At 39.5% G+C, this 27195-nt stretch overlaps 1 protein-coding gene across 1 annotated transcript; it reads right to left on the bottom strand.

The window, feature by feature from the left end:
- Nucleotides 1–683: 683 nt before the first annotated feature.
- Nucleotides 684–21813, bottom strand: Cga (glycoprotein hormones, alpha polypeptide). The gene is made up of 4 exons (XM_090337714.1): nt 21730–21813; nt 4017–4123; nt 2259–2443; nt 684–912 (listed from the first exon to the last, which is right to left on the bottom strand). Exons 2-4 carry the CDS (start codon nt 4114–4116, stop codon nt 835–837), a joined length of 363 nt encoding a protein of 120 aa, XP_090193840.1. The 5' UTR covers nt 4117–4123; nt 21730–21813; the 3' UTR covers nt 684–834.
- Between the last annotated feature and the right edge of the window lie 5382 nt (nt 21814–27195).

Genomic DNA, 27195 nt, shown 5'->3' with positions numbered 1-27195 from the left:
GTTCTGGGCACTGTCCTTGAGCTTTCTCAATGCTAGCATTCTACCATTTGAGCCGCAGTACCAGTTTCAGACTTTTCTGTGTATGTGATACTGGGTATATACTAGGCAGGCACTCTACCACTAGGCCAAATTCCAGCTCCAAGAGAGAATCCTGATACCTCCAAACCCTTATGATCTAGCAAAGTATCCACTCAGAAATGGGCCTTCAATTAATGGCTTATAGACTTTTCTGCTTGGCCTAGCTTTGAATCATGAACCTCAGATCTCAGGCTCTTCTGTGTCTGTGTGTGTGTGTGTGTGTGTGTGTGTGTGTGTGTGTGTGTACTGGGGCTTGAACTCAGGGCCTGGGTACTCCCCCTTAACTTTTTGGCTCAAAGTTGGCATTCCACATGTCCACTTTAGACTTTCTACTGGAAAATTGGAGACAAGAGTCTCATGGACTTTCCTGCCCAAACCATATGCTTCAAACCATAATCCTCAGTTCTCTAAGCATTTAGGATTACAGATATGAGCCTCTGACGCCTGGCTTTGGCTTTACTTTAAAAAATAAAAAAGGTAATTCCATGGCTGGGTGATGATTTAAAAGAGTTTATTTCCAGTGGAACAAACTTTAAATGGTTATGAGATATGCTATATTTATCCCAAATGGAAAGATTGAGACTGCTGATTGCAGTGCACAGGGTAAGGAGGAAGGCGACAGAGCTGCAGTATGTTTCTGAAGCACACAAAATGGTCTGGCAGGGGGGCTGTGTTTCATAAGGCCGCAAGCACTGAACAACTTCATTTCCCATTCCATGAAATCAGCAGTCATCAACATAACGGTGTACAAAATACTTAAGATTTGTGATAATAGCAAGTATTACAGTGGCACTCGGTGTGGTTCTCCACTCTGGCATTTCCCATTACTGTGGCCTACAGGGAACAAAGGTGGAGGGATGGAGAGAGGGGTGGATAAACAGACAGACAACATTTGAAAACGTTAAGCAAAAATATTGGTAAATAAATAGGTGTTGCTACATTAACACACTCTGCCTTTCAAGGCTTCTTTTTACTCTAACAGCTGAAATTCATTTTATGTAAATATACTGTCCTGATTCCCAACCTCCCTGCAGTCATCTCTTTCCCTACTGTGAACAAATCCAAGCAGTACCAGGCTTCATTCGTTTTCCTTTCAGTACTTGGATTATCATTTTTGTTTCTTGTGTGGGAAGGGTTGTTTTGTCTTGGCTTGATTTGGTTCATTATAAAAAGTAAGCCTAGGGTTGTGTATATTCTAGGTCTTTGGCATATTCTCAGTTTATGAAAATACTCAACTTATTTTTATTTTGCCACAATCAGCATCAAACTCCAGGGCCTCACATACATCCCAACTCTTTTTTATATAACTTTATTTTTTACTGGCACATAACAATGTCATAATTTTATGGGCAAGCATAACAGTTTGATACGTACAAGTCATATAAAATAATCAACTCAGACTCACAGCATGGCCATCTCCTTGCATATGAGTTATTACTTTGTGGGAAGAACTTTTTAATTTCTTTCTTCTAGTTCTCTACAAAACACACAACAGGGCTGGGGTTGGTGCTCAAGTGGTAGAGCTCTAGCCTTAAGAAAGTCCAAGGACAGTGCTCAAGCCCTGAGTTCAAACCCCAAGACTGGGAATAAATAAATAAATTATAACAATGGGGTGAACTATTGCTAGCCTACTGTGCTGAGAAACATGAGAACTTTTTTTCTACGGGTGTGCAGGTTTTGGGGGGTTTTGTTTGTTTTTTTTTTTGTCAGTTGTGGGACTTTAATCTGGACCTAGGCACTGACCCTGAGCACTTCAGCTCAAGGCTACCACACTACACCTTGAGTCATAGTGCCACTTCCAGTTTCCAATGGCAAATTGGAGATAAGAGTCTCATACACTTTAATGCCCTGGCTGGTTTTGAACCATGATCCTCAGACCTCAGTCTTCCTAGTAGCTAGGATTACGGGTGTGAGCCAACAGCACCTGGCTGTCTGTAGTTTTGTACCCAATATCCAAACTTCTGTTTTCTTCCTCCCTACTTTTACCACTAGTCTACTCCCTACTTCTCTGAAATCAGCTTATTTTTAACCTTAGTTAACTCTGTTCATTTAAAGTTCAAATACAGCCCCTGCCCACACAAAAGCCTAACAGAAAAATGGGTATTACATTTCATGGGTGTTCTATGAACAATTCCCTGGTTTCATTGGCAGAAATCTTCTCAGATCCTTGAAGTTCTTACCTTTGTAAATGCTTTAGCCACACAGCACGTGGCCTCTGAGGTGATGTTTTTGGGGACGAGCATTGTCTTCTTGGACCTGGCTGGAGTGGGGTATGCCCTGGAGAAGCAGCAGCCCATGCACTGGTAAATAGGGGCCCCGAGCTTGGAGAAGTATTTGTTTTCCTTTAGTTTGCATTCTGGGCATCCTATCAAACAATAAAAAGAAAGAAGAAAGAAAAAACCAAAAGGATTCAAAGATACATTGAAAATTTCCATATAATAAGATGGAAAATAGTCCTTTTCATAGACAATGAAAGGGAAGTAACTTCTTTTGGTTACATGTTAATCTTCATATATAGTATTTCTATGAATTATGATCATGCTATGGGAAACCAACTTTTTTCAGAAATCTCACAGGAATTTCTCTCCCTTCCAGTATGAATTTATCTCAGTGCTAATCGTGTGTGTATAGAGAACATAAAACTTGACAGATGAAAATGCCACATTCTGAAGGGAGAATTTTGCCCAGAGGAAAAATATTTTCCCTTTAGAACTTGCTATTGTTATTTCCCTACAGGAACTCCAAATATTGACAGAGAAAAAAATATGTCAAAATTAAGATAGCTTAGTGAACACAGAGCGCCTGATATTAGATCAGCATCTGCACTTGGGATTGGGGATTAAAATATTACCATGTATCTAGAGGAAAAAGCATAACAAATAGTTGCTCATAATTTTATACCAATGGAATGAAAATTTTCAAACAATGCAGCAAAACAAATTGCTGCATAAAACTGGTTTTCGTGGGAAGTGGAGTTGTAGTCAAGTGGTAGAGCACAGGCCTTGAGCAGAAAAGCTCAGGAACAGTGCCCAGGCCCTGACTTTAAGCCCCAGGACAAACACAAACAAAGAACTCTGGGAGGGCCAGGAGTTAGGCTAGTGGTAGAGTGCTTACCTAGCATGCACGAAGACCCAGGTTCAATTCCTCAGTACCACATACATAGAAAAAGCCGGAAGTGGTGCTGTGGCTCAAGTGGTAGAGCTTTATCCTTGAGAAAGCCCAAGGACAGTGCTCAGGCCCTGAGTTCAAGCCCCAGGACTGGCAATAAATGAATAAATACATAAATACATAAATAATAAGAAAGAAAACAAAAACTCTGGTGGGGGGAAAAAAGGATTTAGCTAGGTATCAGAGGCTCACATCTATAATTCTAGCTACTCAGAAGGCTAAGGATTATAGTTCAAAGTCAGCTGGGGCACAAAAGTCCATGAGACTCATATCCAAATAAGCACCAGAAAACAAGAAGTAGCAATGTGGCTCAAGTGGTAGAGTGCTAGCCTTGAGCTGAAGAGCTCAAGGACAGAGCCCCAGGCCTAGAATTTAAGCCCCATGACCAATAACAACAACAAAAAAAAAGGTTTGTTTTTCACACTTGTTAACTGATATGACAATTTTCCAAATCATCCCAAATCTTCTGGGAGAAATGTAGAGGAAGAAAAAAACTGAGGTAAATGAATAAGGATGATTTTCTTGTAAAACTAATAAGGAGAAATAATGAGCCTGTTTCAAATGAAAATGTACCAGCTGCTACTTAAATGGATGTGTAATACACCATTTGCTCTGTACTGTTTCTGAACCTAATTTAATTGTATCTTCACCATCTTCAAATGCCTAGCTATGTATCCAGCAGTGAGGACTTATCACATTTGAAACTATTGATGTCCATCCAGAAATCTATGTTATCCTGATTAATTCAAACCCAAGTTTTGGCTTCATACCCTGCATGGTAAACTCTCCATCGGGGAAGGAGTGGAGAATATGCAGAAACACAGACAAGGTGGCCAAAACGACAGCTGCATATTTCCTGTAGTAATCCATGGCTCTCCTGTAAAACCGGATATTAAGAAAAAACAGTCATAACCATCTCATCCAGTAATAACAACAGCCAATAGTTTTAACATTATTCAAAATATTCAGGAATGGCTTGACCTCTCTGCCTTCAGTTCTACAGCCATGCAAATAAAACAAGTTCCTTTCCAGGACCAGGCTAGGAACTGAATCATTCCATTTCCCATAAAAACCACTAGAATCAGAGTTAATAATAACAATCAACACTTTGAAAAACATACCATCTTAGCTGGGCACTGCTGGCTCACACCTGTAATTCTATCTATTCAGAAAGCTAACATCTGAGGATTGCAGTTCAAAGCCAGACAGGGCACTAAAGTCTGTGAGGCTCTTATCTCCAATTAACCACCAGAAAACCAGAAGTGGCATTGTGGCTCAGGGACAGTACCCAGGCTCAGGGTTCAAGCCCCACACCAAAAAAAAAAAAAAAAAAATGTCATCTTGACCAGGAGTTTTGCCTAGTGGTAGAGTGCTGGCCTAGCATGCACGACGACCCGGGTTCAATTCCTTGGTACCACATACTTAGAAAAAAAAAGCTTCATTATGCTCATTGTTAAAATTTAAACTTAGGTATCTAATACATGTATGCATACACACACACACACACACACACACACACTCACAAGCTTACATATATTTACAAATGATATGTGTCTTTTCTATTCTCACATTCCCGGGCTAGAGAGCAGGAAAATAAAACAATATCCCTCTGGCTACTTGCTTACCAATGACCTGTAAGTCTCATTGCCTGTCATGTGGCAAGGGGACTCAGGAGAGAATGTCTATCACCATTTCCTACCTAGCACATTTAGCCCTCTGGAATCAGACCTGTGGATACAACTTTACCTAAGGACGCTGAGGACCTGAGGTCAGGCTTTCCAAGGTCAGCTAAGAGATGGGCCAGATTCAAGGATGATTTTGGTCTCACTGTATCTGCAATGGGTTGGGAGAAAACCCAGGGGGCATTTCAAGACATTGGTTTTATCAACATATGTCCAAAAATAAAAGCAATTTTATATAAGATTAGAGTGACAGCCGATCACCAGTGGCTCATGACCATAATCCTAGCTATTCCAGTGTCTGAGGTCTGAGGATCAAGGTTTAATGCCAGCATGGTCAGTAAAGTCCATGAAACTCTTTTCTCCTATTAACCAGTAAAGATATGGAAGTGATGGTGTGATTCAAATGGTAGAGCTCAAAACTTGAAGGAAAAAAGCCAAGCAAGAGCATGAAGCTCTGAGTTCAAACCTACTACTCCAGTACACACACACATACACACCAAAGGCAGATACTTGTATCTCTATTTTTAAGTGTAAGAGTTAGAAATTGCGCACACTCCAACCATGAGAGTTGAGAGAGTCAATATACAATACAATACAAAGTTTAGAAAATCTATGAAAAATATCCAGGACTTGGGACTAGGTGAATTGTTTTTAGACTTGACTGCCATAGTTTGATACATAAAAGAAAAGACTGAAGCTGAGTGGCAGTGGTTCATGCCTATGATCCCAACTACTCAGGAGAAGCTGAGATCTGGAAAAAATCTGAGATTCTTATCTCCAGTTAACCAGAATAAAACCAGATGTGGAGGTGTGGCTCAAGTGGCAGAGAACCATTCTTAAGTGAAAAAGCTAAGGGAGGGTCCGGGAGCTTGGCCTCCTGGTATAGTACTCGCCTAGCATGCACCAAGACTGGGGTTCCATTCCTCGGTATCACATATAGAAAAGCCAGAAGTGGTGCTGTGGCTCAAGTGGTAGAGTACTAGCCTTGAGAGAAAGCCCAAGGATAGTGCTCAGGCCCTGAGATCAAGCCCAGGACTGGCAGGAAAAGAAAAAAAAAAGCTAATGGACATTGTTCAGGCCCAGTGTTCAAGGCCCCATCCTGGTGCAAATATGTATATATATGTATATGTATGTATATATATATATATATATATATATTAAGAGAGTGGGGGAGAATTGCCCCCCATTTGTACTTTATTCAAATGGAAAGTATTCAGCATTCTTAGCCATTAAGGAAATTCAATTTCTAGCTACAATACTCTGAACTTCTCAAATAACACCCACTGCTGGCATAGATACAAAGAAATAGAATGAGTCAGACATTGCTTGCAAGAATTTAAAATGGTACAGACACTCTGGAAAATAGTTTCTTCTAAAACTAAATGTGAACTTACCTTATGACTCTTCAGTTTCACTCTTGGTCATTTATTTCAGAGAAACAATGGCTATGTTCACACAAGAAGACTACATGAATGTTCATATGAGCTTTACTTACAATAGCTAAAATTGAAAAATGCACCTATATGCAACAAACTAAGGTACACTAACCTTATTTGAAGCTTATTTGAAAATTTATTTTATGCAGTTTTAACCAAATATTGCCAAAAGTATACATTTTTAATTGAAAGAGATTTCAAAGGGAAAAGTTCAAATTTCTGTACACATATTATGCAGTTCAGTCCCACAATATTGTTGTATGAAAAGTGTTGTATAATCTTCTGGATGTTTCCTTGATATTAATTTGGTGGCAATGTTTTTCAACATGGAAATGTTGCCCCAAAAGCAAGGTAAAAGTGAATACACTAGCCAGTACCTAGCTACTCAGGAAGTTGAGATCTTGAGGATCAAGGTTCAAAGCCAGCTTGGGCAGAAAAGTTTGTGAATTTTTATCTCTAATCAATCAGCAAGAAGCCAGAAATGGAAGTGTGGTTTAAGTGCTGGCCTGAGTGAAAAAGCTAAGGGATAGGGCCTGAGTTAAGTTCCTAATACCAGGACAACATACACACATATACAGTGAAGATGCTGAATTGAAGTGATAAAGTGAAAATCTGAGATTAAATCAGCATGTCTTTGGCCTATATTGGGTGGTGTTAGGGAAAAAATGAATCAAGTAGCTACAATGTTTAAAGAGCATATGCCAGATGCAGTGGCTCGTAGTTGTAATCCTTGCTACTCAGCAGCTGAGATCTGAGGATTACAGTTCAAAGCCAGCCCAGGCACTAAAGACCAAGACCAAGAGACTCTTTTTTTGTTGCTTGGATATGGGATTCTTTTTTATTATTTTTGATGGACCAAGAGACTCTTATCTCCAATTAACCACTAGAAAACCATAAGTGGCATTGTGGCTCAAGGGGTAAAGTGGTAGCCAAGAGCTGAAGAGCTCAGGGACAGCGCTCAGGCCCAGAGTTCAAGCCCCATGACTGACAAAAAAAAAAAAAAAAAAGAGCATAAGTAAAGTCAAGAGCCAATGGTTTGTGCCTTTAATCCGAGCTACTCAGGAGGCTGTAGTCTGAGGATCAGGATTTGTTGATTGTTTGGATAAAAGAGTCTGCCTGAGCTGGCTTAGAACTTTGATCCTCAGATCTTACCCTGACTAGCTAGGACTATAGACATGAGCCACTAGTGTGCCGGGCTAAATATATGTATACTATGTGTGACTAATTATGGGTTTAATTTATCTTCATATGTAATTAACACTAAATAAACACTGCTTTTTTCTAAGTCAGTGGTTCTCAAAGTGAGATCCGAAGATTCCCAAATACCTTCCATATGTGTATGTATATGTCTGTGTGTGTGTGTGTGTGTGTGTGTGTGTGTGTGTGTGTGTGTGTGTGTGTGTGTATGTATGAGACCAAAATGATTCTCACTGCCTGTGAGATTCTTAATGTCCAATTAACCTTCAAAATTTCTGAAAGTGTAACAGTGGCTGAAGTGGTAGAGCACTAGCCTTCAGTATAAAAACTGAAGGACAAAAAAAAGGAAAAAAACAGGGGCCGGGAGTTTGGCCTAGTGGTAGAGTGCTTGCCTAACATTCACAAAGACCCGGGTTCGATACCTCGGTACCACATACATAGCAAAAAGCCAGAAGTGGTGCTGTCGCTCAAGTGGTAGAGCCCTTGCCTTGAGAAAAAAATCCAGGGACAGTGCTCAGGCCCTGAGCCCAAGCCCAGGACTGGCAAAAAAAAAAAAAGGAAAAAACATTGTGAAGAAAAAGGAACCGTACTGCACTGCTGGTGGGATTGTAAACAAGTTCAGCCACTCTGGAAAGCAGTTTGGAGGTTTCTTAAAGAACTGAAAATAGACCTTCCCTATGATCCCACCATACCACTCCTGGGGATCTATCCTGAACATCATGACCCAGGATATTACAAGGACACCTGCTCAGCTATGTTCATCTCTGTGCTATTCACAATAGCCAGGTGATGGAAACATTCCAGATGCCCTACTGCACATGAATGGATACAGAAAATGTGAGATAGGTAGATAGATAGATAGATTAGATAGATAGATAGATAGATAGATAGATAGATAGATAGATAGACAGACAGACAGACATATACATACAATGGAATTCTACATAGCCAACAGACAAGATAAAATAATGGCATTTTCAGGGAAGTGGATGAATCTAGAGGGAATCATGTTGGGTGAGACAAGTCAAGACCAAAGGAACAAAAGGCACATGGTATCCTTAATATGTGGCTATTAAATCCAAACAGTACAAGAGCAAGGACTCAATATTTGCATACCCAATGCTATGGACATGGTATTGGAAATATAAACACAACTACATAGACATAAAAATCTATGACTCTATAGACATAATGTTTTATTACATATATGTATCTATGACATATAAACCCTCAGCCTAATTTTAATTATGTTCTAAAATCTAAGTGCCAGTTATTGTATATAGAGATTCCCTTCCTGAATACTTGTTTGTTAAACACATCATTTGAAAAATGATGTAAAAATCAATGTTAATAAATTCTTTAAATAAAAAAGGAAAAAATAACAACAAGAAAAAACAAAAACAAAAACAAAAATGAGAAAAGCCAACTCAGTAACAGCAACCAGGCCTTTGACTTCAAGTCCCAGGATCAGTACAAGTAAACAAATAAATAAATAAATTCTTTTTATCATTCATTAAAACGTTTTGTTTCAGTATTTGGAAGAAAAATTAATGATTGGAGCAATAAAAGCAATTTAATTTACTTATAATTTAGATTGTTTAAAAAATATAGGAAATAGGGTCCGGGAGTTTTGCCTAGTGGTAGAGTGCTTGCCTAGCATGCAAGACCTGGGTTTGATTCCTCGGTACCACATACATAGCAAAAAGCCAGAAGTGGTGCTGTGGCTCAAGTGGTAGAGCCCTAGCCTTGAGAAAATCCTGGAACAGTGCTCAGGCCCTGAGCCCAAGCCCAGAACTGGCAAAAAAAAAAAAAAAATATATATATATATATATATATATATATATAGTTGGGGCTGGGAGTTTGGCCTAGTGTTAGAGTGCTTGACTTGCATGCATGAGGACCAGGGTTTGATTCCTCAGTACCACATACATAGAAAAAAGCCAGAAGTGGTGCTGAGGCTCAAGTGGTAGAGCTCTGGCCTTGAAAAAGCCCAAGGACAGTGCACAAGCCCCGAGTTCAAGCCCCAGGACTGGCCAAAAAAAAAAAAAATACCTTCAATATCATAGTCTCTATCCATCTAGCACCAGACTAATCTGCAGTGTCCACCCTCTTTCCCTCTGGCCACTCATCACATTAAAACAGCATGAATCCTCCCCAAAATGCATTTTCTCAAGTTGGCCTATATGGATTTTTTTCTCCTTTCTCAGCCCATTCACCTCGAGGTTCAACCCAAAGCCAGAATAAACAACTCTGCCCTGGATTCATCTATCATTCATGGATTCAGTAAATGGTGCTCATGCTATCTCTACGTCCATGTGAAGTTTTTAAGGGTGAAATTTCTAGCCCTAGATTAAGGCATGAGATAGATGTTTAGTATAATTACATTCCATTGTACTTTAGAGCAATAATAATGTTAGAAAAAAAAAGTTTTCCAACAGACTTGTCATTCACCATGAAGAAGAAGACAATTCTTGAATGAAAACTTAAAAGCTCAGTAAAATAAAATTTTCAAATAAATTCATCAGAGGCAGTATATTTGACTTAGCTATAGTTTGTTACCACCTAAAACATGGATCTGCAGGCATCATGTAGCCATAGGCAGGAGGCATCTTATGATAAGATACAAGCATCATATGAATTCAAAAGAAATGATTAATAGTAAGAATTATTTCATTGATATTCCTGAGACATTGAGATATCCTGGCCACTGGCTAGAGAACTTATCTAACCAAACACCTCCTTAATCTTAGAACATAGTCATTCTGTTCATACATTTACATATATATTTGATTTTGATTATTGGTTTTCTGATGAGCTGTTGGCTTTTTTATCAGAATTAGCTGTATATAAGAGAGTATATTGTTCTGAGCTAAATAAACCTCAATTCTTTATATACTAAAAAAAAGACTATACTTGTTCTATGATTTCTTCCTTTATATATTTATCATTTTCTCCTTGCATTAAAAAAATCAAGGGCTGGGAGTGTGGCTCAGTGGTAGAGTGCTTGCCTAGCATGCATGAAGTCCTGGGTTTGATTCCTCAGTACTATATACACAGAAAAGTCAGAGGTGGTACTGGGGCTCAAGTGGCTGATCTTGAGCAAAAGAAGTTCAAGGGCAGTTCCCAGGCCTTGAATTCAAGCCCCAGGACTGCCAAAAAAGAGATGACACTGATCAAGAAGTATTATATTCACAGACTGCTTTTTTATATGGCACCTTTTTTGTACAACTACTTAAAAATAATAATAAATCAAATACAGAAATTATCAGCACATCTCCACGTACATCAAAGCATTCACATTTATGGGGTGGGGTGCGTGTGCATGCAGATGCACACACACACACACACACACACACATGCCGCAGACCGACTCAGCGGGAGTGCGGGGAGTCTGGATTCACAGGTCAGGAATGGATTCGGCGATGACAGGCAGACACAAACGCAAGGGAGGTTTGAAATCTGCTGCGAAGCTTTACTTGTAAAATGTGAGATTATATACAGTCAAAGTAGAAGTACTTTCTTTCAGTTGGCATAAGGTCAAAAGATTACAATCATGTTTAAGAATGGTTACAGGGTACATTTTTCTGAGTAGAAAAGAAACTTCTCCCTCCATTCTAAGAAGCTATGGTTAATAAGTCAGACATTATGGTTAGGCGTCATCCGCCTTGGCATTAATCAATATTAGTTTTGTTTACCATTTGTTCCATTCTAGTTCTTCCTATGATTCTGTTTCTGAGTCAGTAATTATTACCCTGTGCCAGGAATTGTAAAACCTTAAACCTAAGAGTCCATTGTTGCTGTTCAGTTAGAGTACACTACGGTGCTCTAGCCCTTCTAATCCTTTCCCATGTGATTCATTATGTACTTGCAACATTTACACAAGTAATGCAGACGCATTAAAGGCATATTCAGGCAAACTAACATTTATTACTAATTCAAAGATCATATTTTCTGTTTTAGTTTCTAATTCTGTCTTATTATTAATAGAATGCATTGAGGTCATTAAGGCTGCTGTGGGTGCGTCTTGCGCCAGAGTAGCCGGGCATCCACTTTTAGTTCCTGGAACATCTAGTCGCTCAATCAATTGTTTAGGCCACTAGCTGGCACAGAATATTACTGCCATACCATCAACTATCAGAAATGAAAAGAGTGATAAAAGAATCCCAGCACCCAGCATTATGAGCATTCCATGCATATGTCCCGGTCTCTGCCAGGGACCTCCAGGAGGCCTGATCACCATTGGTGTGAACTTCAGGACTGGCAGTCATTCAAGCTCTTTCTGCTCCATGCTGCACAGACTCCACTGGAGTGGATGTAGCACACACACACACGTGCTCACACAGAGACTTGAACTCAGGGCCTTGCCCTTTCACTTGGCTTTCTCATTCACAGCTGATACCACACCTTTGATCAAACATTTTGCTCTTCAACTGAAAATAAGAGTCTCTCTGATTCTTCTGTTGGGGCCACAAGTCTCAGTTCTCAGTATCCTGAGCAGCTAGGATTACAGGTGTGACTCAGCACCACCTAGCTCACAATCCTTTAAAAAATATTTCTATTAGCATGTGTTAGTTGTACAAAGGGGTTTTGTGATATTTCCATATATTCATATAATGAATGCCAATCAAGCTCATTTTCTCCATCACTCTCTTTCTCTCATCTTTACTCCCTCTTCTTAAAACAATTTCAACAAGTTCCTTTGTTCTTTTTCATATGTGCATATAAACTCCTGGGTTCTTAAAATGATGTGACTGCAACAAAAGACAGCATTCTGGAAAATATAAAATTGCCATTCTTCAGCCTGGTACTGGCTCACACCTGTAATCCTAGCTACACAGGAAGCTGGGATTTGAGTATCAAGGTTCAGAGCTGGTGAGGGAAGACAAATCCATAAGGCTCTCATCTCCAATTAATCAGCAAAAAGTGAGAAGTGGACTAGCCCTTGAGCCATAGCGCCACTTCCCATTTTCTAGTGATTAATTGGAGACAAGTCCCTCAGTCTTTTGTGCCTGGGCTGGCTTCGAACCGTGATCATCAGATCTCAGCCTCCTGAGAAGCTAGGCTTACAGGCATGAGCCACTGCTCCCGGCTATACATATATTTTTGCTACACCAAGCCTAACATACACACCTAAGCACATATCTATAAAATACCATACCAGAAAGATTAAAAGTAGCTGAAACCATGTGATATTCTGACCGTCACTTTCAGCCTGCTCAAGCGAGGGAAGGTTTGTGGGTTTCTAATGGTGGTGATAGCTGGGGTGACTCATCCATGCACTCCACACCAGGAAGCTCCAGTGACACATAGCCAGTTTTTGAGATGACTAGCTAACATTTGGGGCACAATTCTATGGTAACTGACTTCTAGAGGTTAACCTAAGACTCTACTCCATGAGTTGCATCTAATCCAGCTACCTACCAAGGAAAGGAATTGGCTGTCTCCAGTTTTCATTAATGAAAGAAAACGTTTTAGGGCCTAGTGGGTCTATGGACAGGCTGTTTATGAAGCAGAGGACATGCCCAAGTGATAGCATCTTGTGTGGACCAGAAAAGATAGCTATAGCTGAGCTTCATGAAGTCTCTGAAGCAAAAACCCTGAAGAGAAAGTGGGATGGCTAAATCCTACCAGCTTCTAGTGGGTGGGTGTTAAGGAAACTCACCTTACAGTATGCCTGACTGCAGTTTTCCTTCCTTGTGATCCCATTTCAGGATTACTGGTATAATGTGTCTTGATCCCCCAAGTTGGCAGTGAGTATTTTTCATGTTCCTGCATTCCTTTTTCATCTTCATGAACTCTCTGACACCAATAGATGCTCAGAAGTCACCTTCAGGTATTTAAGTGACCTAAGCCTTTGCACATTTATTGATAGTTTCCCCCAAAAAGCAGTGACACAAGATACTACAATCTGCCTCATTCTATTTTCATTGTTACTTTAAGATGCTTCACAATGTTAATATAATAATTTAATAAAAATCTTGGTATTCTCCATTACTCTTCTGGCTTTTCTAGTACATCAGCATCTTTAAAAGTTTTACTGTATGCTGCCATCAGAAAGAACGACATCGCCCCATTTGTAAGGAAATGAAAAGATTTGGAAAAAATCATATTAAGTGAAGTAAGCCAGACCCAAAGGAACAAAGGCTCAATAGTTTCCCTCATTTGTAATAATTAGTACAAACCTTGGACTCTCCTAGCAGAGGATTACAATAGCTCAAAACCTAGATACATAAGGCCATATAGGATGAGGCTAAATGAAAGGGCCTCCAGGATATGGAAACAAGAGCCATATAATGTGTGATTGTTGTTCTTACGGTACTATGTAATTTCTCATCTCTTTCGTTGTCCCTTGGTTATTCTCATATTGTTACAGTATCTTACTTTGCTATCTGGTATGTTGTATATATGATTATTCATTTATTTGAAATAGAAAAGAGAAGGGGGAGTGAAATGGGAACAAAAAAGGGTATCAATGTGTGTGAAGTAATGCACCTTCTATTTGGTGAATATAACTGTAATCCTTCTATTAATTATAATAAAAAATGTAAAAAATTTACTGCATGCTGCAAATCTATATTGCAAAAACTCAATGTGAAAATTTCATAGGACAAACTCAGTATGCAATAAAATGTTACTCTTTCAAGGAGAAGTTCTAATGTTTGTCATTTAAAAATACTTCAGTTTTGGGGGCTGGGAGTTTGGCCTAGTGATAGAGTGCCTGCCTAGCATGCACGAAGACCCAGGTTCGATTCCTCAGTACCACATACATAGAAAAAGGCTGGAAGTGGTGCTGTGGATCAAGTGGCAGAGTGCTTGCCTTGAGAAAAGCCCAAGAACAGTGCTCAGGCCCTGAGCTCAAGCCCAGGACTGGCAAAAAGAAAAAGAAAAAAGAAAAATACTCCAGTTTTAAATTGAATATTGTTGGTGTAATAACTACTGTTAAGAATAAAATAATAGGGGCTGGGAGTTTGGCCTAGTGGTAGAGTGCTTGCCTAGCATGCACGAAGACCTGGGTTCAATTCCTCAGTACTACATACATAGAAAAAAGGGAGAAGTGGTCCTGAGGCTCAAGTGGTAGAGCTCTAGCCTTGAGAAAAGTCCAAGGACAGTGCTCAGGCCCTGAGCTCAAGCCCAGGACTGGCAAAAAAAAAAAAAAAAAAAAGGAAGAAGAAAAGAATAGCCATGTGGCTCACACCCATAATCCTAGCTACTCAGGAGTCCTGAGATCTGAGGATCACGGGTCAAAGCCAGCCTGGGCACTAAAGTGCATCAGACTCTTATCTCCAATTAACCACCAGAAAACTGGAAATGGCACTGTGGCTCAAGGGGTAGGCAGTAGCCTTGAGCTGAAGAGCTCAGGGACAACACCCAGGCCCAGATTTCAAGCCCCATGACTGACAAAAGAATAAAATAATAAAAGTAATAAACCAGACAATGGTGGCTCATGCCTATAATTCTAGCTACTCAGAAAGCTAAGACCTGAGAATCATAGTTTGAAGCCAGCTGAGCAGGGAAGTTCAGGAGACTTTTATCTCCAATTAGCCACAAGGAAACCGGAGGTGGCGATCTTGCTGCTCAAGTGGTATCCTTGAGCATAAGAAATTCAGGAACAACACCTAGATCCTGAGCTCAAGAACTAGGATTGATAAATACACACACACACACACACTCGCACGCACATTTGACACAATCATAGTGTTAAATGTTTTTTCAGAAATGTAAATTTCAGAAGCTAATATGGGACAGTATTATAGTAATATAATATTCTTCCTTGTAATTTATTAAATTTATGGATTATATTATGTTCTGTTTATTTGAGCTGTTTTTGTGACTCCTTTTGAAACAGTCTCATTTGGTAGTATTAAGGTAGTCCAGGAATCTAATTCAGTGATCCAGTAATGCCTAATAAACATAAGATGCTAGATTCGATCTCCAGCACTGAAAAAAAAAATGCAGGAGGGAACGGGGAGAAATGAATAGAATCATTAAGTCTTATGGTACTGGAGCTATAAAAAAAAAAGTGGGAGGAAGACAGAGAGAAACACAAAGTTAAAAAATATATGTAATTTTCCTGAAACTTTTCACTAACCAAATGAACTACTTTATTGGTTATCAGTCCTGGCACTTTATTTAGGAGGTAGTGATACATGCCTATAAACCCTAGGAGGATTATGAATTTGAAACCAGCCTCAGAACTGCAGTAAGTTCAAAGCCAGCCTGGGCTACATAGTAACAACTGTCCACTCTCCAAAAATAAATGGAAGCAAAGGAAGGAACGGAAGAAGAGATGAAAGGGAGGAAAATGGAAGGGATAAAGAAATAATTGTTTTATTTTGATAGCTAATTTTTTTATGATTAGAGGCACATAGGCATTTGCACCTTTGTGTTCCTCCCCTAAGAGGAGAAATAATTTTTATGTGATTAAAAAAAAAGGGGGGGGCTGGGAGTTTGGCCTAGTGGTAGAGTGCCTGCCTAGCATGCACGAAGACCCGGATTCAATTCCTCAGTACCACATACATAGAAAAATCCAGAAATGGTGTGGTGGCTCAGGGTAGAACACTAGCCTTGAGGAAAGCCCAAGGACAGTGCTCAGGCCCTGAGCTCAAGCCCAGGGCTGGCAAAAAAAAAAAAAAAAAAAAAAAAAATCGGCCGTGACTCACGCCTGTAATCCTAGCTACTCAGGAGGCTGAGATCTGAGGACGAAGGTTCGAAGCCAATCAGGCACAAAAGAACCTGAGACTCTTTTTATGTATTTTTTTATTGTAATTAATAGAAGGGTTACATGATATTACAAGAACCTGAGACTCTTATCTCCAATTAACCTCTAGAAAATGGAAATTGGAGCTTGGCTCAAGGGTAGGGCAGTAGCCTTGAGCTGAAGAGCTCAGGGACAGTGCCCAGGCCGAGATCAAGCCCCATGACCCCCCTACACACAAAAAACTGCAAAAAAAAATTGCAAAGAGAGGCCTTTAAGTGTTGATTTCTATGACAGGTCATATGTCCCAAAGATAGCCACAAAAGTTCTCTCAACAGCATGGCCTTGCCTCTTACATATCAAAACCTAGAATGTCTATCTCTGTGCCCATTGTATCTCAGTAACTGTTACAACTGCTGTAGCCATTAGAATATGGCAGAAGTGAAAAACATGAGTCATAGGTGTGCCCCTTACCTGACCTGGCAGCTCTACTTCCTGTCTCTTAGAAACTAGCTGATAAGAAATGCTGTAAGATACAGGTCCATATATTCACCCATAAGCAGTGGGACTAAAGTAGGATACTCTCTTTTTTGCCAGTCTTGGGGCTTGAACTCAGGGCCTGGGCACTGTCCTAGAGCTAGCACTCTACCACTTGAGCCACACTCCTAGCCCTAAAGGAGGATACTATTAAAATATGAACCCAAAATTGTAACTCCTCCAAACACTTAAAATAGTATTTATCAAACCGAATTCCAGGATATGGAAACATGCTTTTTGTTTCTGGTAGTGGAGGAGGAGTTTGTTTTCACTTTGGAATTTTTTGGTTGTTATTTCTGTTCTTTTTTGTCTTTTGGGGGGCAAGGGGATACAGAAATGGAGGGAGGAAGGGTGAACAAATGCAGGTATAGTACTCAGTAGACATGTGGAAAATGAATTGTGCAACTTATGGGCAAAGTGAAAAAGGGGGTGATATTGTCCAAAAAGCAATGCACTAGTTACCTGACTTATAAAATAGTAATCCCTCTACACAAAACCTTAATAATTATCAAATTATAGTTGAAAAATAAAAGATATGCTCTAAGAGTTGGAGGTGTGGGGGCCGGAAGTGTAGCCTAGTGGTATTGCCTGCCTAGCATGCATGAAACCTTGGATTCCACTTCTCATTACCACATACACAGAAATAGCTGAAAGTGGTGCTGAAGCTCATGTGATAGAGCACTAGCTTTGAAAAACCTCAAGGACAGTTGCCTGAGTTCAAGCCCCACATGTGGAGATGAGGGAAAGAGTCCCCATGGCTGACAAGAAAGTAAGCATGTGAGTGACAAGACCACCCCAGTTGTGCTGTCAGATGACTCCATCCCAAGCCACTGTCCTTCTGACTACACAGTATAAGAAATCCAAGTTAAGGACCATCCAGTTGAGCTTCCTCTACCAGTAGGATTCTGAATGACAATAATCATTTCTTGTTTTACCCACTAAGTTTTCAGGTAGTTTGATGCACAGCACAAGGATGACTAGAACAATTACGCTCTTCTAATAAAACTTTCAGCCAGGTCTCTGTGGCTCATACTTGGGATCCTAGCTACTCAGGAAGCTGAGAGTTGAGAATCACAGGTGAAAATTAGGCCTTACAGATAAGTCCCAGAGCCACTTCTTGGAAAAGCTCTCTTCTCCATTCAGCAAAAAGCCAGAAGTGAAGCTGAGACTCAAGAGACAGAGCATTAGCATTAAGCAAAAAAAAAAAAAAAATGCTAAGAACAATGCTCAGGCCTTGAGTTCAAACTCCAGTAGCAGCATGTGTGTGCACACCCGAACACACACACACACACACACACACACACACACACACACACACACACACACATTCTCCATCTAGTCTCTTTGCTTTCTCCCAGAATTCCCCAAACTCCCACCCCTACCCTGCTTCTATGTCCAACTGCAGCAATGGATACTATAAGAAATCTACCCATTTAAAATTCTAACAACTCTGTTACAGCAAAAGCAAAAACAAAACACTTTATAAAACCAGAGTTGAAATTGAAGTGAAAGCACATAAATCTTTTATAAACAATGACTACTCAAGTTTCTAAAACAATTCAAGAAAATAGCAAGGTATAATAATGCAATTTGGGTAACTAATATTTTGAATAACCGAATTGGTATTAAATTGAATAATTAAGATATATCTTTGGAAAGTTAAAATGATTCCTCATCTACTGTAAAATATATTGCTTCTGAGTGGGAAGGAAAAAAATATAGAGCATAGTTGGCATCAGTGGCTCATGTCTGTAATTATAGTAACTCAAAAGGCTGAGATCTGAGGACTATAGTTTGAAGGCAGCCCAGATAGAAAAATCTGTGAGATTCTGGTTTGTTTGTTTGTTTGTTTGTTTGTTTTTTTTTTGGTCACTCATAGGACTTGAGCTCTGGGCCTGAGTCCTCTCCCTGAACTCTTCAGCTCAAGGCTACTGCCCTACCCCTTGAGCCACAGCACCACTTCTGGTTTTCTGGTGGTTAATTGGAGTTAAGAGTCTCATGGTCTTTAGCATCCCGGCTGACTTTGAGCCTTGATCCTCAGATCTCAGCCTCCTGAGTAGCTAGGATTACAGGTGTGAGCTACCTGTGAGCCACCAGTGCCTGGCTGGAAGATTCTTATATCCAGTTAACTGGCAAAAAAGCCACAGTAGAGCTGTGTCTTAAGTGGTAGAACAGCAGCCTTGAGTGAAAAACCTGAGACAAGGTTCTGAGTTCAAACTTCAGTACACACACACACACACACATTGTAGAACCTCAGAAACAAAAAGTCTAGATGAAATTCCTTATGAATGAGTTTGAGCTTCTCTATGGCCAGTGGATACATTGGATCACTTTTCTTTTCTTTTTTTTTTTTTTTTTTTGCCAGTCCTAGGGCTTGAACTCGGGGCCTAGGCACTGTCCATGAGCCTCTTTGTATTCAAGGTTAGCACTCAATCCCTTGAGCCACAGCACTACTTTCAGCTTTTTCTGGGTAGTTTATTAGAGATTTAGTCACATAGTCTTTCCTGCCTGGGCTGGCTTCAAACCATTATCCCCAGATCTTAGCCTTCTGAGTATCTAGGATTACAGATATGAGGCACTGGTGCTTGGCTAGGCCTATAACCCTTTACATGCCCTTTACTTCAACACCAATAAAGAGGAAAAAAATACACTTTGGCTTTCTAATTTCAACTACTCAACAAGTCACCATTTCAACTAATGTAAATAAAACAACAAAGTATCCCTCAGCACCTGTGGGGTTTTGTTTTTGCCAAGACATTCTCATACCATTTAAAAGAAGTCAATAACATGACATGTCTACTTACAACCTAGGCACATTCTCCTGCATACTTAAACTACCTCCAGGTTGTCCACAATTTATAATATAATACAGGGCTGGGAATGCGGCTTAGTGGCAAAGTGCTTAGCTAGCACACATGAAGCCCTGAGTTCATTCTTCAGTACCACATACACAGAAAAGGCTGAAAATGGAAGTGATAGAATATTAGCCTTGAGCAACAAAAGCTCAGGGACAGTGCCCCACCTTGAGTTAAAGCCCCCTAAATTGGGGGGGAGGGGAACTAGTACCAATATTCGCTATAGTTTGTTTCAAAAATAAGATCATGCTCTATATACGAAATGTTTTATTACATAGATTAATATGTATCTACAGACCCTCAGCCTAATTTTAATTATGTTCTAAAATCTAAATGCCCTGATTGTATATAGAGATTTGCTTCTTGAATATTTGTTTGTTAAACACGTCATTTGAAATATGATGTAAAAATCAATGTTAATACATTCTTTAATAAAAAATAAGGTCAAGAAAAAAAATGTCTGTATGTGCAATTTTTTCAAACCTTTTTATTTGAGGGCCAAGAGTTTGGCCTAGTGGTAGAGTGCTTGCCTAACATGCATGAGGACCTGGGTTCAATTCCTTGGTACCACATACACAGAAAAAGCTGGAAGTAGTGCTGTGGCTCAAGTGGTAGAGCTCTAGCCTTGAGAAAGTCCAAGGACAGTGCTCAGACCCTGACTTCAAGCTCCAGGATTGGCAAAAAAAAATTACTTGAAATCTATTGAATCCATGGCTGTGGAACCTATATATTAAAAAGAAAGAAAGATTGGGGGTGGGGGGAGGGAAATGGGGACCAACACATGTGAAAGGGGATCAATGTATGGGAATTAATGCACCATCTATTTGGCAAATATCATGTAACCCTTCTATTAATTACAATAAAAAATATATGAAAAAAGAAAGAAAGAAAGAAAGAAAGAAAGAAAGAAAGAAAGAAAGAAAGAAAGAAAGAAAGAAAGAAAGAAAAGAAGGAAGGGAACCAGGTGTGGTGGTTCGAGCCTGTAATCCTAGCTACTCAGGAGGCTGAGATCTGAGGATCACAGTTCAAAAACCAGCCTGGGACTAAATACCATGAGACTCTTATCTCCAATTAACCACTAGAAAAGCAGAAGTGGTGCAATGACTCAAGGTGGTAGCCTTGAGCTGAATAGCTCAGGAGCAAAGCCCAGGCCCAGAGTTCAAGACTCATGACCAAAAAAAAAAAAAAAAAAAAAAATCCTATAGCTGATTTTTTTTCTTTTTCTTTCTTTCTTTTTTTTTCTTTTTGCCAGTCCTGGCTTGAACTCAGGACCTGAGCACTGTCCTTGTGCTTTCTCAAGGCTAGAGCTCTACCACTTGAGCCACAGAACCACTTCTGGCTTTTTTCTATGTATGTGGTTTGGAGGAATCAGAACCTGGGTCTTCGTGCCTAAGCAAGCACTCTACCACTAGGCCAAACTCCTGACCCTGCTGATTTTTTTTAAATGGAAAAATGATTTCAGAAATCCATCACAATTACCCAATCAGACTTGAGCAAGTAACATTACTGCAAAGCTGGAGAAACACTACCAGCCATTATTTTTGTAGCATTTTATGAAAGAAGAAAATGGAAACAGTATTCAAGAAATCCTGGTGTTACTATTCAGTGTTTCCATGGGTGTATTTATTCAAAATGTAATCAGAATATATGACCAAGTAGGCTACTTTATTGCTGGCCAACTTGAAGCTACAGTTTTACATCTTTTAAAAACATAATAAGACAGTATCACCAATATACATAATGTCTACTTGTCCTCTGTCTGGCCCCTTGCAACTAGTTAAAATAATTCCTTTCAAGTGACATAGAGTAATTCTTGAGAAAAAATATTTAGAGATAGATAAGCAGGCACTTGGAGCCTCATCAGGAGACATTTGATTTCTGTCTTCTGTTATATAACATTTGAGCTTATGATAACAGACCACAATTTTTCAGATTTCCTTCAACTTCCATCATGAATGCTGAAAAGAATAATGCCCACCTTTTATTTCTCCTTTTTACTAACATTTCTGCACAGACTTTAACCATTCCCATCCCCCTACTGTTTTGCAAATATTTTACTCATATTATTTCATTCGTATTACCTTCCTCTGGAGTTTTGTGCAGGATGTGTTCAGGGCAGTTGATTGTGGATCTGAAGAGGAATTATAATTTCTTCTTGTGATTCCCCAGTAACTGCAGTTAATAAAAATCTCACCTGGCTTTTATACCAGCAGAGTAATAAAAACTGCACGCCCCCACCCCTCCATCTAAGCCCAGGGATCAACAGTAAATTCCAGCCGATGATTGGATGGTACTTGCAGTAATTGCCATGACCTCAATTTGATCTTATCTTGTTTCAATCTTCAGATCATTTTTTGTTTTGAGCCATCTTCAGGTAGTGGTGATTGGAAGGTCAGTTTATGAAAAGAAGAAGATTTGGTCATTTTCTATGTAATTTTATCAAGACCTACACGCAACATCCTGAAAGCTGACACTTTCCTATAAACAAGACTCTTAAGAGTATCACAGTTAATTAGCTAAGTACTTGATGTTTTCATAAAGCAAGAAGAGCTACAACTCCAGTTAATAGATATGTAACCTTTCCGGAATTATTCCAGTAGGAAATAAAAACACAAAATATGACTATTTAGACTTTAAAAAAAATTAATGTGCATCTGGATTTAATAAAGATGCATAAAAAGGCACAAGGAAGTTCTGCTAAGGACTGCTGGCGTTCCTCGTTTTTATAAAGTTCAGTCTTTGCCTTAGAAAAAATCATATTAAGTGAAGTAAATCAGACTCAAAGGAACATAGGCCCAATAGTCTCCCTCATTTGTCATAATCAGTAGAAACCCTGGGCTCTCCTAGCAGAGATTTACAATAGAACAAAATCTAGAGACACTAGGCCAAATAGTATGACACTAAATGTAAGGACCTTCAGGAGAAGGAAACAAAAGCCATATAATGAGTGACTGTTGTCCTTAATGTACTGTTATCACTCATCTTTTTCACCATCCCTTGGTTATCTCATATTGTTACAGTATTTCACCTTGTTATCTGATATATTTTTTATGTGTCTAATTGGTTATTTGAAATTGGATAGGGAAGGGGGAAATCAAGATAAGGGAGGGAAATGGGAACCATGTCATGAGAAAGGGTATCAATGTTTGTGAAGTTATGCACCCTTCTCTTAATCACAATAAAAAAAATTATTTAAAAAAAAGTTCAGTCTTTGCCTCAACAGGAAAAATGACTTGTCACATCCAGAACACTCAGAGTGTTTATTTTTTTACCTTTTACTATTTTTCTATGCACGTGCACCAATGCTCGGGTTTCACCTTGGGCCCAGACACTGTCCCTCCACTTTTTAATTGATTAAGGCAGGTGCTCTACCACTTGAACGACACTTCTACCTCCTACTTTTTGAATTGGAGAAAAGAGTCTGGCTTTGAACCTCAATTTTCAGATTTCAGCCTCCTAGAAGCTCCATTTTTTCCACTTGGATAGCAGCGGGATTGGTGAGGGAAAAATACAAACACTGTTTTTCAGTCCTTTGCCATTGCCTACCAAAGGCTAAAATTTGAGTTTCCATCACAAAGAAAGTAAACCAGTCAAGGCAACTCACGAACTTTTCTGGATGAAGTTCTAGAAGTATGCAATGCTGCAAAGAACATGTCAGCACTTTTGCCTTGCAAAGTGCTATAACACAAAACACAATTAAGTATGTAAAACCTATGCTAAATGCAAAGACTTTTCCTAATGAAGAATCATCATTTACTCACTTTCTTTCCTTAAATAACCACATTTGTAAATGTTTTGTGTTTATCTAATTTGGTTTATTAACATAATCTGAGCTTCCTAATAGCAAAGTATGATTATCGCAAACATGTTGTAATTAGAACATGAGATACATAGATACATGAGATACATAAAATCATTGCTGTTTCTAATAGTTTTTTCTTCAGTAATTGCGATGCTATATTATATAATTTTTGGATTTTCAAGCAATAAAAAAGCAGACAATGAAAAAAAAAGTGTTCTTCTATTCCATAATCTTCGCTTCTACTTTGCAAGGTATCCATTTTTATTTATTTTTTCACCAGGCCTGAGGCTTGAACTCAGGGCCTGAGCACTGTCCTTGGGCTTTCCCAAGGCTAGAGCTCTACCATTTAAACCACAGCACCACTTCTGGCTTTTCTGTGTACATGGCACCAAGGAATCGAACCCAGGGCTTTCGTGCATGCTAGGCAAGCACTCTACATTCCTGGTACCCAGGTCTTCGCACATACTAGGCAAGCACTTTACCACTAGGCCATGCTCCTGGCATCATTTTTAATTTTTTGGATGCTATTACTGTGGTCCGGGCTCTGTCCCTTTGCTTTTGATACTTAAGGCTGGCATGCTACCAGTTGAGATAGTTGCATTCATTCTCTAACACATTCCTAATATTTTCAGAAATGTTCTACATATGGATAGACATGTGCTCTGAACTTTTGTTGCATGTACAGGGAAGCCCAAGAAACAAACACAATGTTCAGTGCCTTTCTTTCTTCTTTGTAAGCCTAGCAATATTTCAGTGAGCTATTCTTTCTCATATCTAAATGTGTGGATCTAACCCACATTGGGGGTGGAGGGTAGTCCTAGGGCTTGAACTTAGGGCCTGGGCACTATCCCTGGGCTTCTTTTACTCAAGGTTAGTGCCCTCCCTCTTGAGCCACAGCTTGACTTCTGGCTATTTTTGGTGTTTAATTAGAGATAAAAGTCTCATAGACTTTCTTGCCTGGGCTGGCTTCGAACCATGATTCTCATATATTAGCCTTCTGAGTAGTTTGGATTATAGGTGTGGATCAGCAGCACCCAGCTTAAGCCATGCTTTTTTTTTCTTTTTGCAGTCCTGGGGCTTGAATTCAGGGCCTGGGTATTGTCCTTGAGCTTTTTCAAGGCTAGTGCTCTACCACCTGAGCCACAGCACCACTTCTGGCTTTTCTGTGTGCATAGTACCAAAGAATCGAACCTAGGGCTTTCGTGCATGCTAGGCAAGCACTCTACATTCCTGGCCCTAAGCTACACTTTTTAATAACACAAAGTTATTGTGGGCATTTAATTAAACCGAAGACTAAAGGTATAGCTCAGGTTAGAACATTTGCATAGAATGTGGGATGTATTGAGTTTGAGTCATTTATTCATCAAAAATACTTACTGAACCAGCTCTTCCTTACGGATCACATAGCTCGGTGGTAGAGGGTCAAGAATTTGGGAGCTGAGGATCAGTCAAAGAATTTACTAAAGTGGGAGACTTTACACCATTAAAAGAAATAGTAAACAGTCAAAGGAGTACAGCTGTGCCAAGGCAGAATTCAGTGTCAGGTGTTTGTGTTTGTTTGTACTAGGGTTTGAATTCAGAGTGTTGTGTTCACTTGACTTGTTTGTTATGCTAGTGCACTATAACTTGAGCCACTCCTGCAACACTGCTTTTTATTGGTTATTTTGGAGATGGAGTCTCATAGACTTTTCTGTCCCAGCTATATTAATATACCTTATCATGAATAGCTAAGATGTCTAGCATCTATCTTGAATGTCGGACTTTATACCTTGATTTGAGCTACTTAGTTATTTGATTAGCTGACCTCCATATCATGGGCCTTGTTGATTGGTTTTTCCTTTCCCAGATCATGGTTTGAATTTGTTCATGGGAACACTTTGCAAGTTTAAGGCTGTTTTCTCATTCCATAATTTGAATTGCTCTTATGTGAAAATGTCTGCAGTGTGGGGCTGCCCCTTCCTCAATGAACCTCATTCTTGATATTCTGCTCTTCTTTCCTGGTCTCTTTAAGGAGATTTGCTTTCACATAGATCCTGGCATCGTAGCCAGCTTCTCACTGTCAAAACCAATACATGCCTATAAACCTAGCAATTCAGAAGGCTGATGTCTGAGAATTCAGAACCAGCCTGGGCAGGAAAAAAAGCCAGAAGTAGAGCTGTGGTTCAAGTGTAGAATACAAGCCTTGAGCCAAAAAAAAAAAAAAAAGCTTAGAAACAACTCCCAGGTCCTGAGTTCAAGCCCCAGGCATGGCACCCCCCCCTCTCCTCGCCACACCCATACTATAATTACTAATATGCTCTGGTTCCATGCACAGTTTTATTTCTAGAATAAATTTCTATTTATTTGCTTGTTTATTTACTTATTTGTGTGTGGGAATTGAACCTGTGGCCTCCTACTTATGAGCTAAATGCTAAGTATGAGCTCTACCACTGAGCTACGTCATCAGCCCTACTATGAGTTTTTAAAAATGGAATTGCTAATCAAAGAATATGAATATTTTAAACTTGAATAGAGATTGTTCGAAGGCTCTCCTCTACCTTTCCAAAGCTGGTTTCATGAGACTTGTTAATACTTTATGAAGCCAATAAATGAAAAAGAATATCTTATTTTTATTTACCTTTATTCAGTTTTGAGTAAGGTGGACAGCACCTCACAAATTACGAAGCACTTCAAATGCTCCTGTGGCCTGTTCAAAACTCTCAAGTTTTAAAATTTTGGTCTCTAATTTTGGCTTTTGATTCCTGTAGTACTTTTTACAGTATCATTATGTGGTCAAATTTATCTGTATTTTACTCTTAGACTTGCAAGTTTTATTGAATAAAATGTTATTAAAAGGGGGCTGGGAGTTTGGCCTAGTGGTAGAGTGATTGCCTAGCAAGCATAAAGACCCAGGTTCAATTCCTCGGTACCACATACATAGAAAAAGCTGGGAGTGGTGCTGTGGCTCAAGTGGTAGAGCTCTAGCATTGAGAAAGCCCAAGGACAGTGCTCAGACCCTGAGTTCAAGCCCCAGGACCGGCAAAAGAAAATGATATTTTAAAAAAGTGTCCATATTTTATCCTAGAATGTGTATGATTTCCTTTACTTTCCTTTTATTTCATATACAATTTTTTGGAGCATGAATATTACCAAGATAAAAGCTATGTCTTATGAAACATTGTTGGTAAGACCTCAGGATCGACTCAGATGTCAGGCAGTCTCTCAAAGGAGAATCACAGTCTTTTCCTAAGGAATCTCTTTCCCCTGATGTTACAGATGAAAACCCTAAATAATCTTCTAGTTTCACTCATTCTTGTCTGACTTGAAGATCACAGATTTTGGAAGTCACACAACTATGTAATGCATTGCTAACTCTCCACTAGCTTTACTGTAGGTAACACCTCTGCTACATGGGTTATGAGATTGATTATTACTTCTCAAGGACCTGAAGTTCAATTTGGATGAAAACACTGACTCTTCCTTTGGACCTGAAAGTATCCTATGACTGGCTGGAATAGAACAAGAAGGCTTAGTGTTTCAGATTTCATAATGCTGCTGTCCCTTTGTTGTCTTTGGCTCAAATTCAGTTCAGGTCTGCATGTAGACATGTTGATCATTTGAAAAAATGTTTCGTCTAGAACCTTAATGCAGAGTTAACTTGACCTAGACCTGCCTAATATTTCTCCTCCCCCTTGGAGACTAAAGGTATCTCCAGCCAACAGACCATAAAAGAATGGGAAAGAGGTGGAGCCTCAGTCCCAGGCTG

Source organism: Megascapheus bottae, chromosome 8, assembly GCF_031878675.1.
Source record: "Megascapheus bottae isolate mThoBot1 chromosome 8, mThoBot2.hap1, whole genome shotgun sequence".
Lineage (NCBI taxonomy): Eukaryota > Metazoa > Chordata > Mammalia > Rodentia > Geomyidae > Megascapheus > Megascapheus bottae.
The sequence above is the reverse complement of the archived record's forward strand: the minus strand, read 5'-3'. Positions and strand labels throughout refer to the sequence as shown.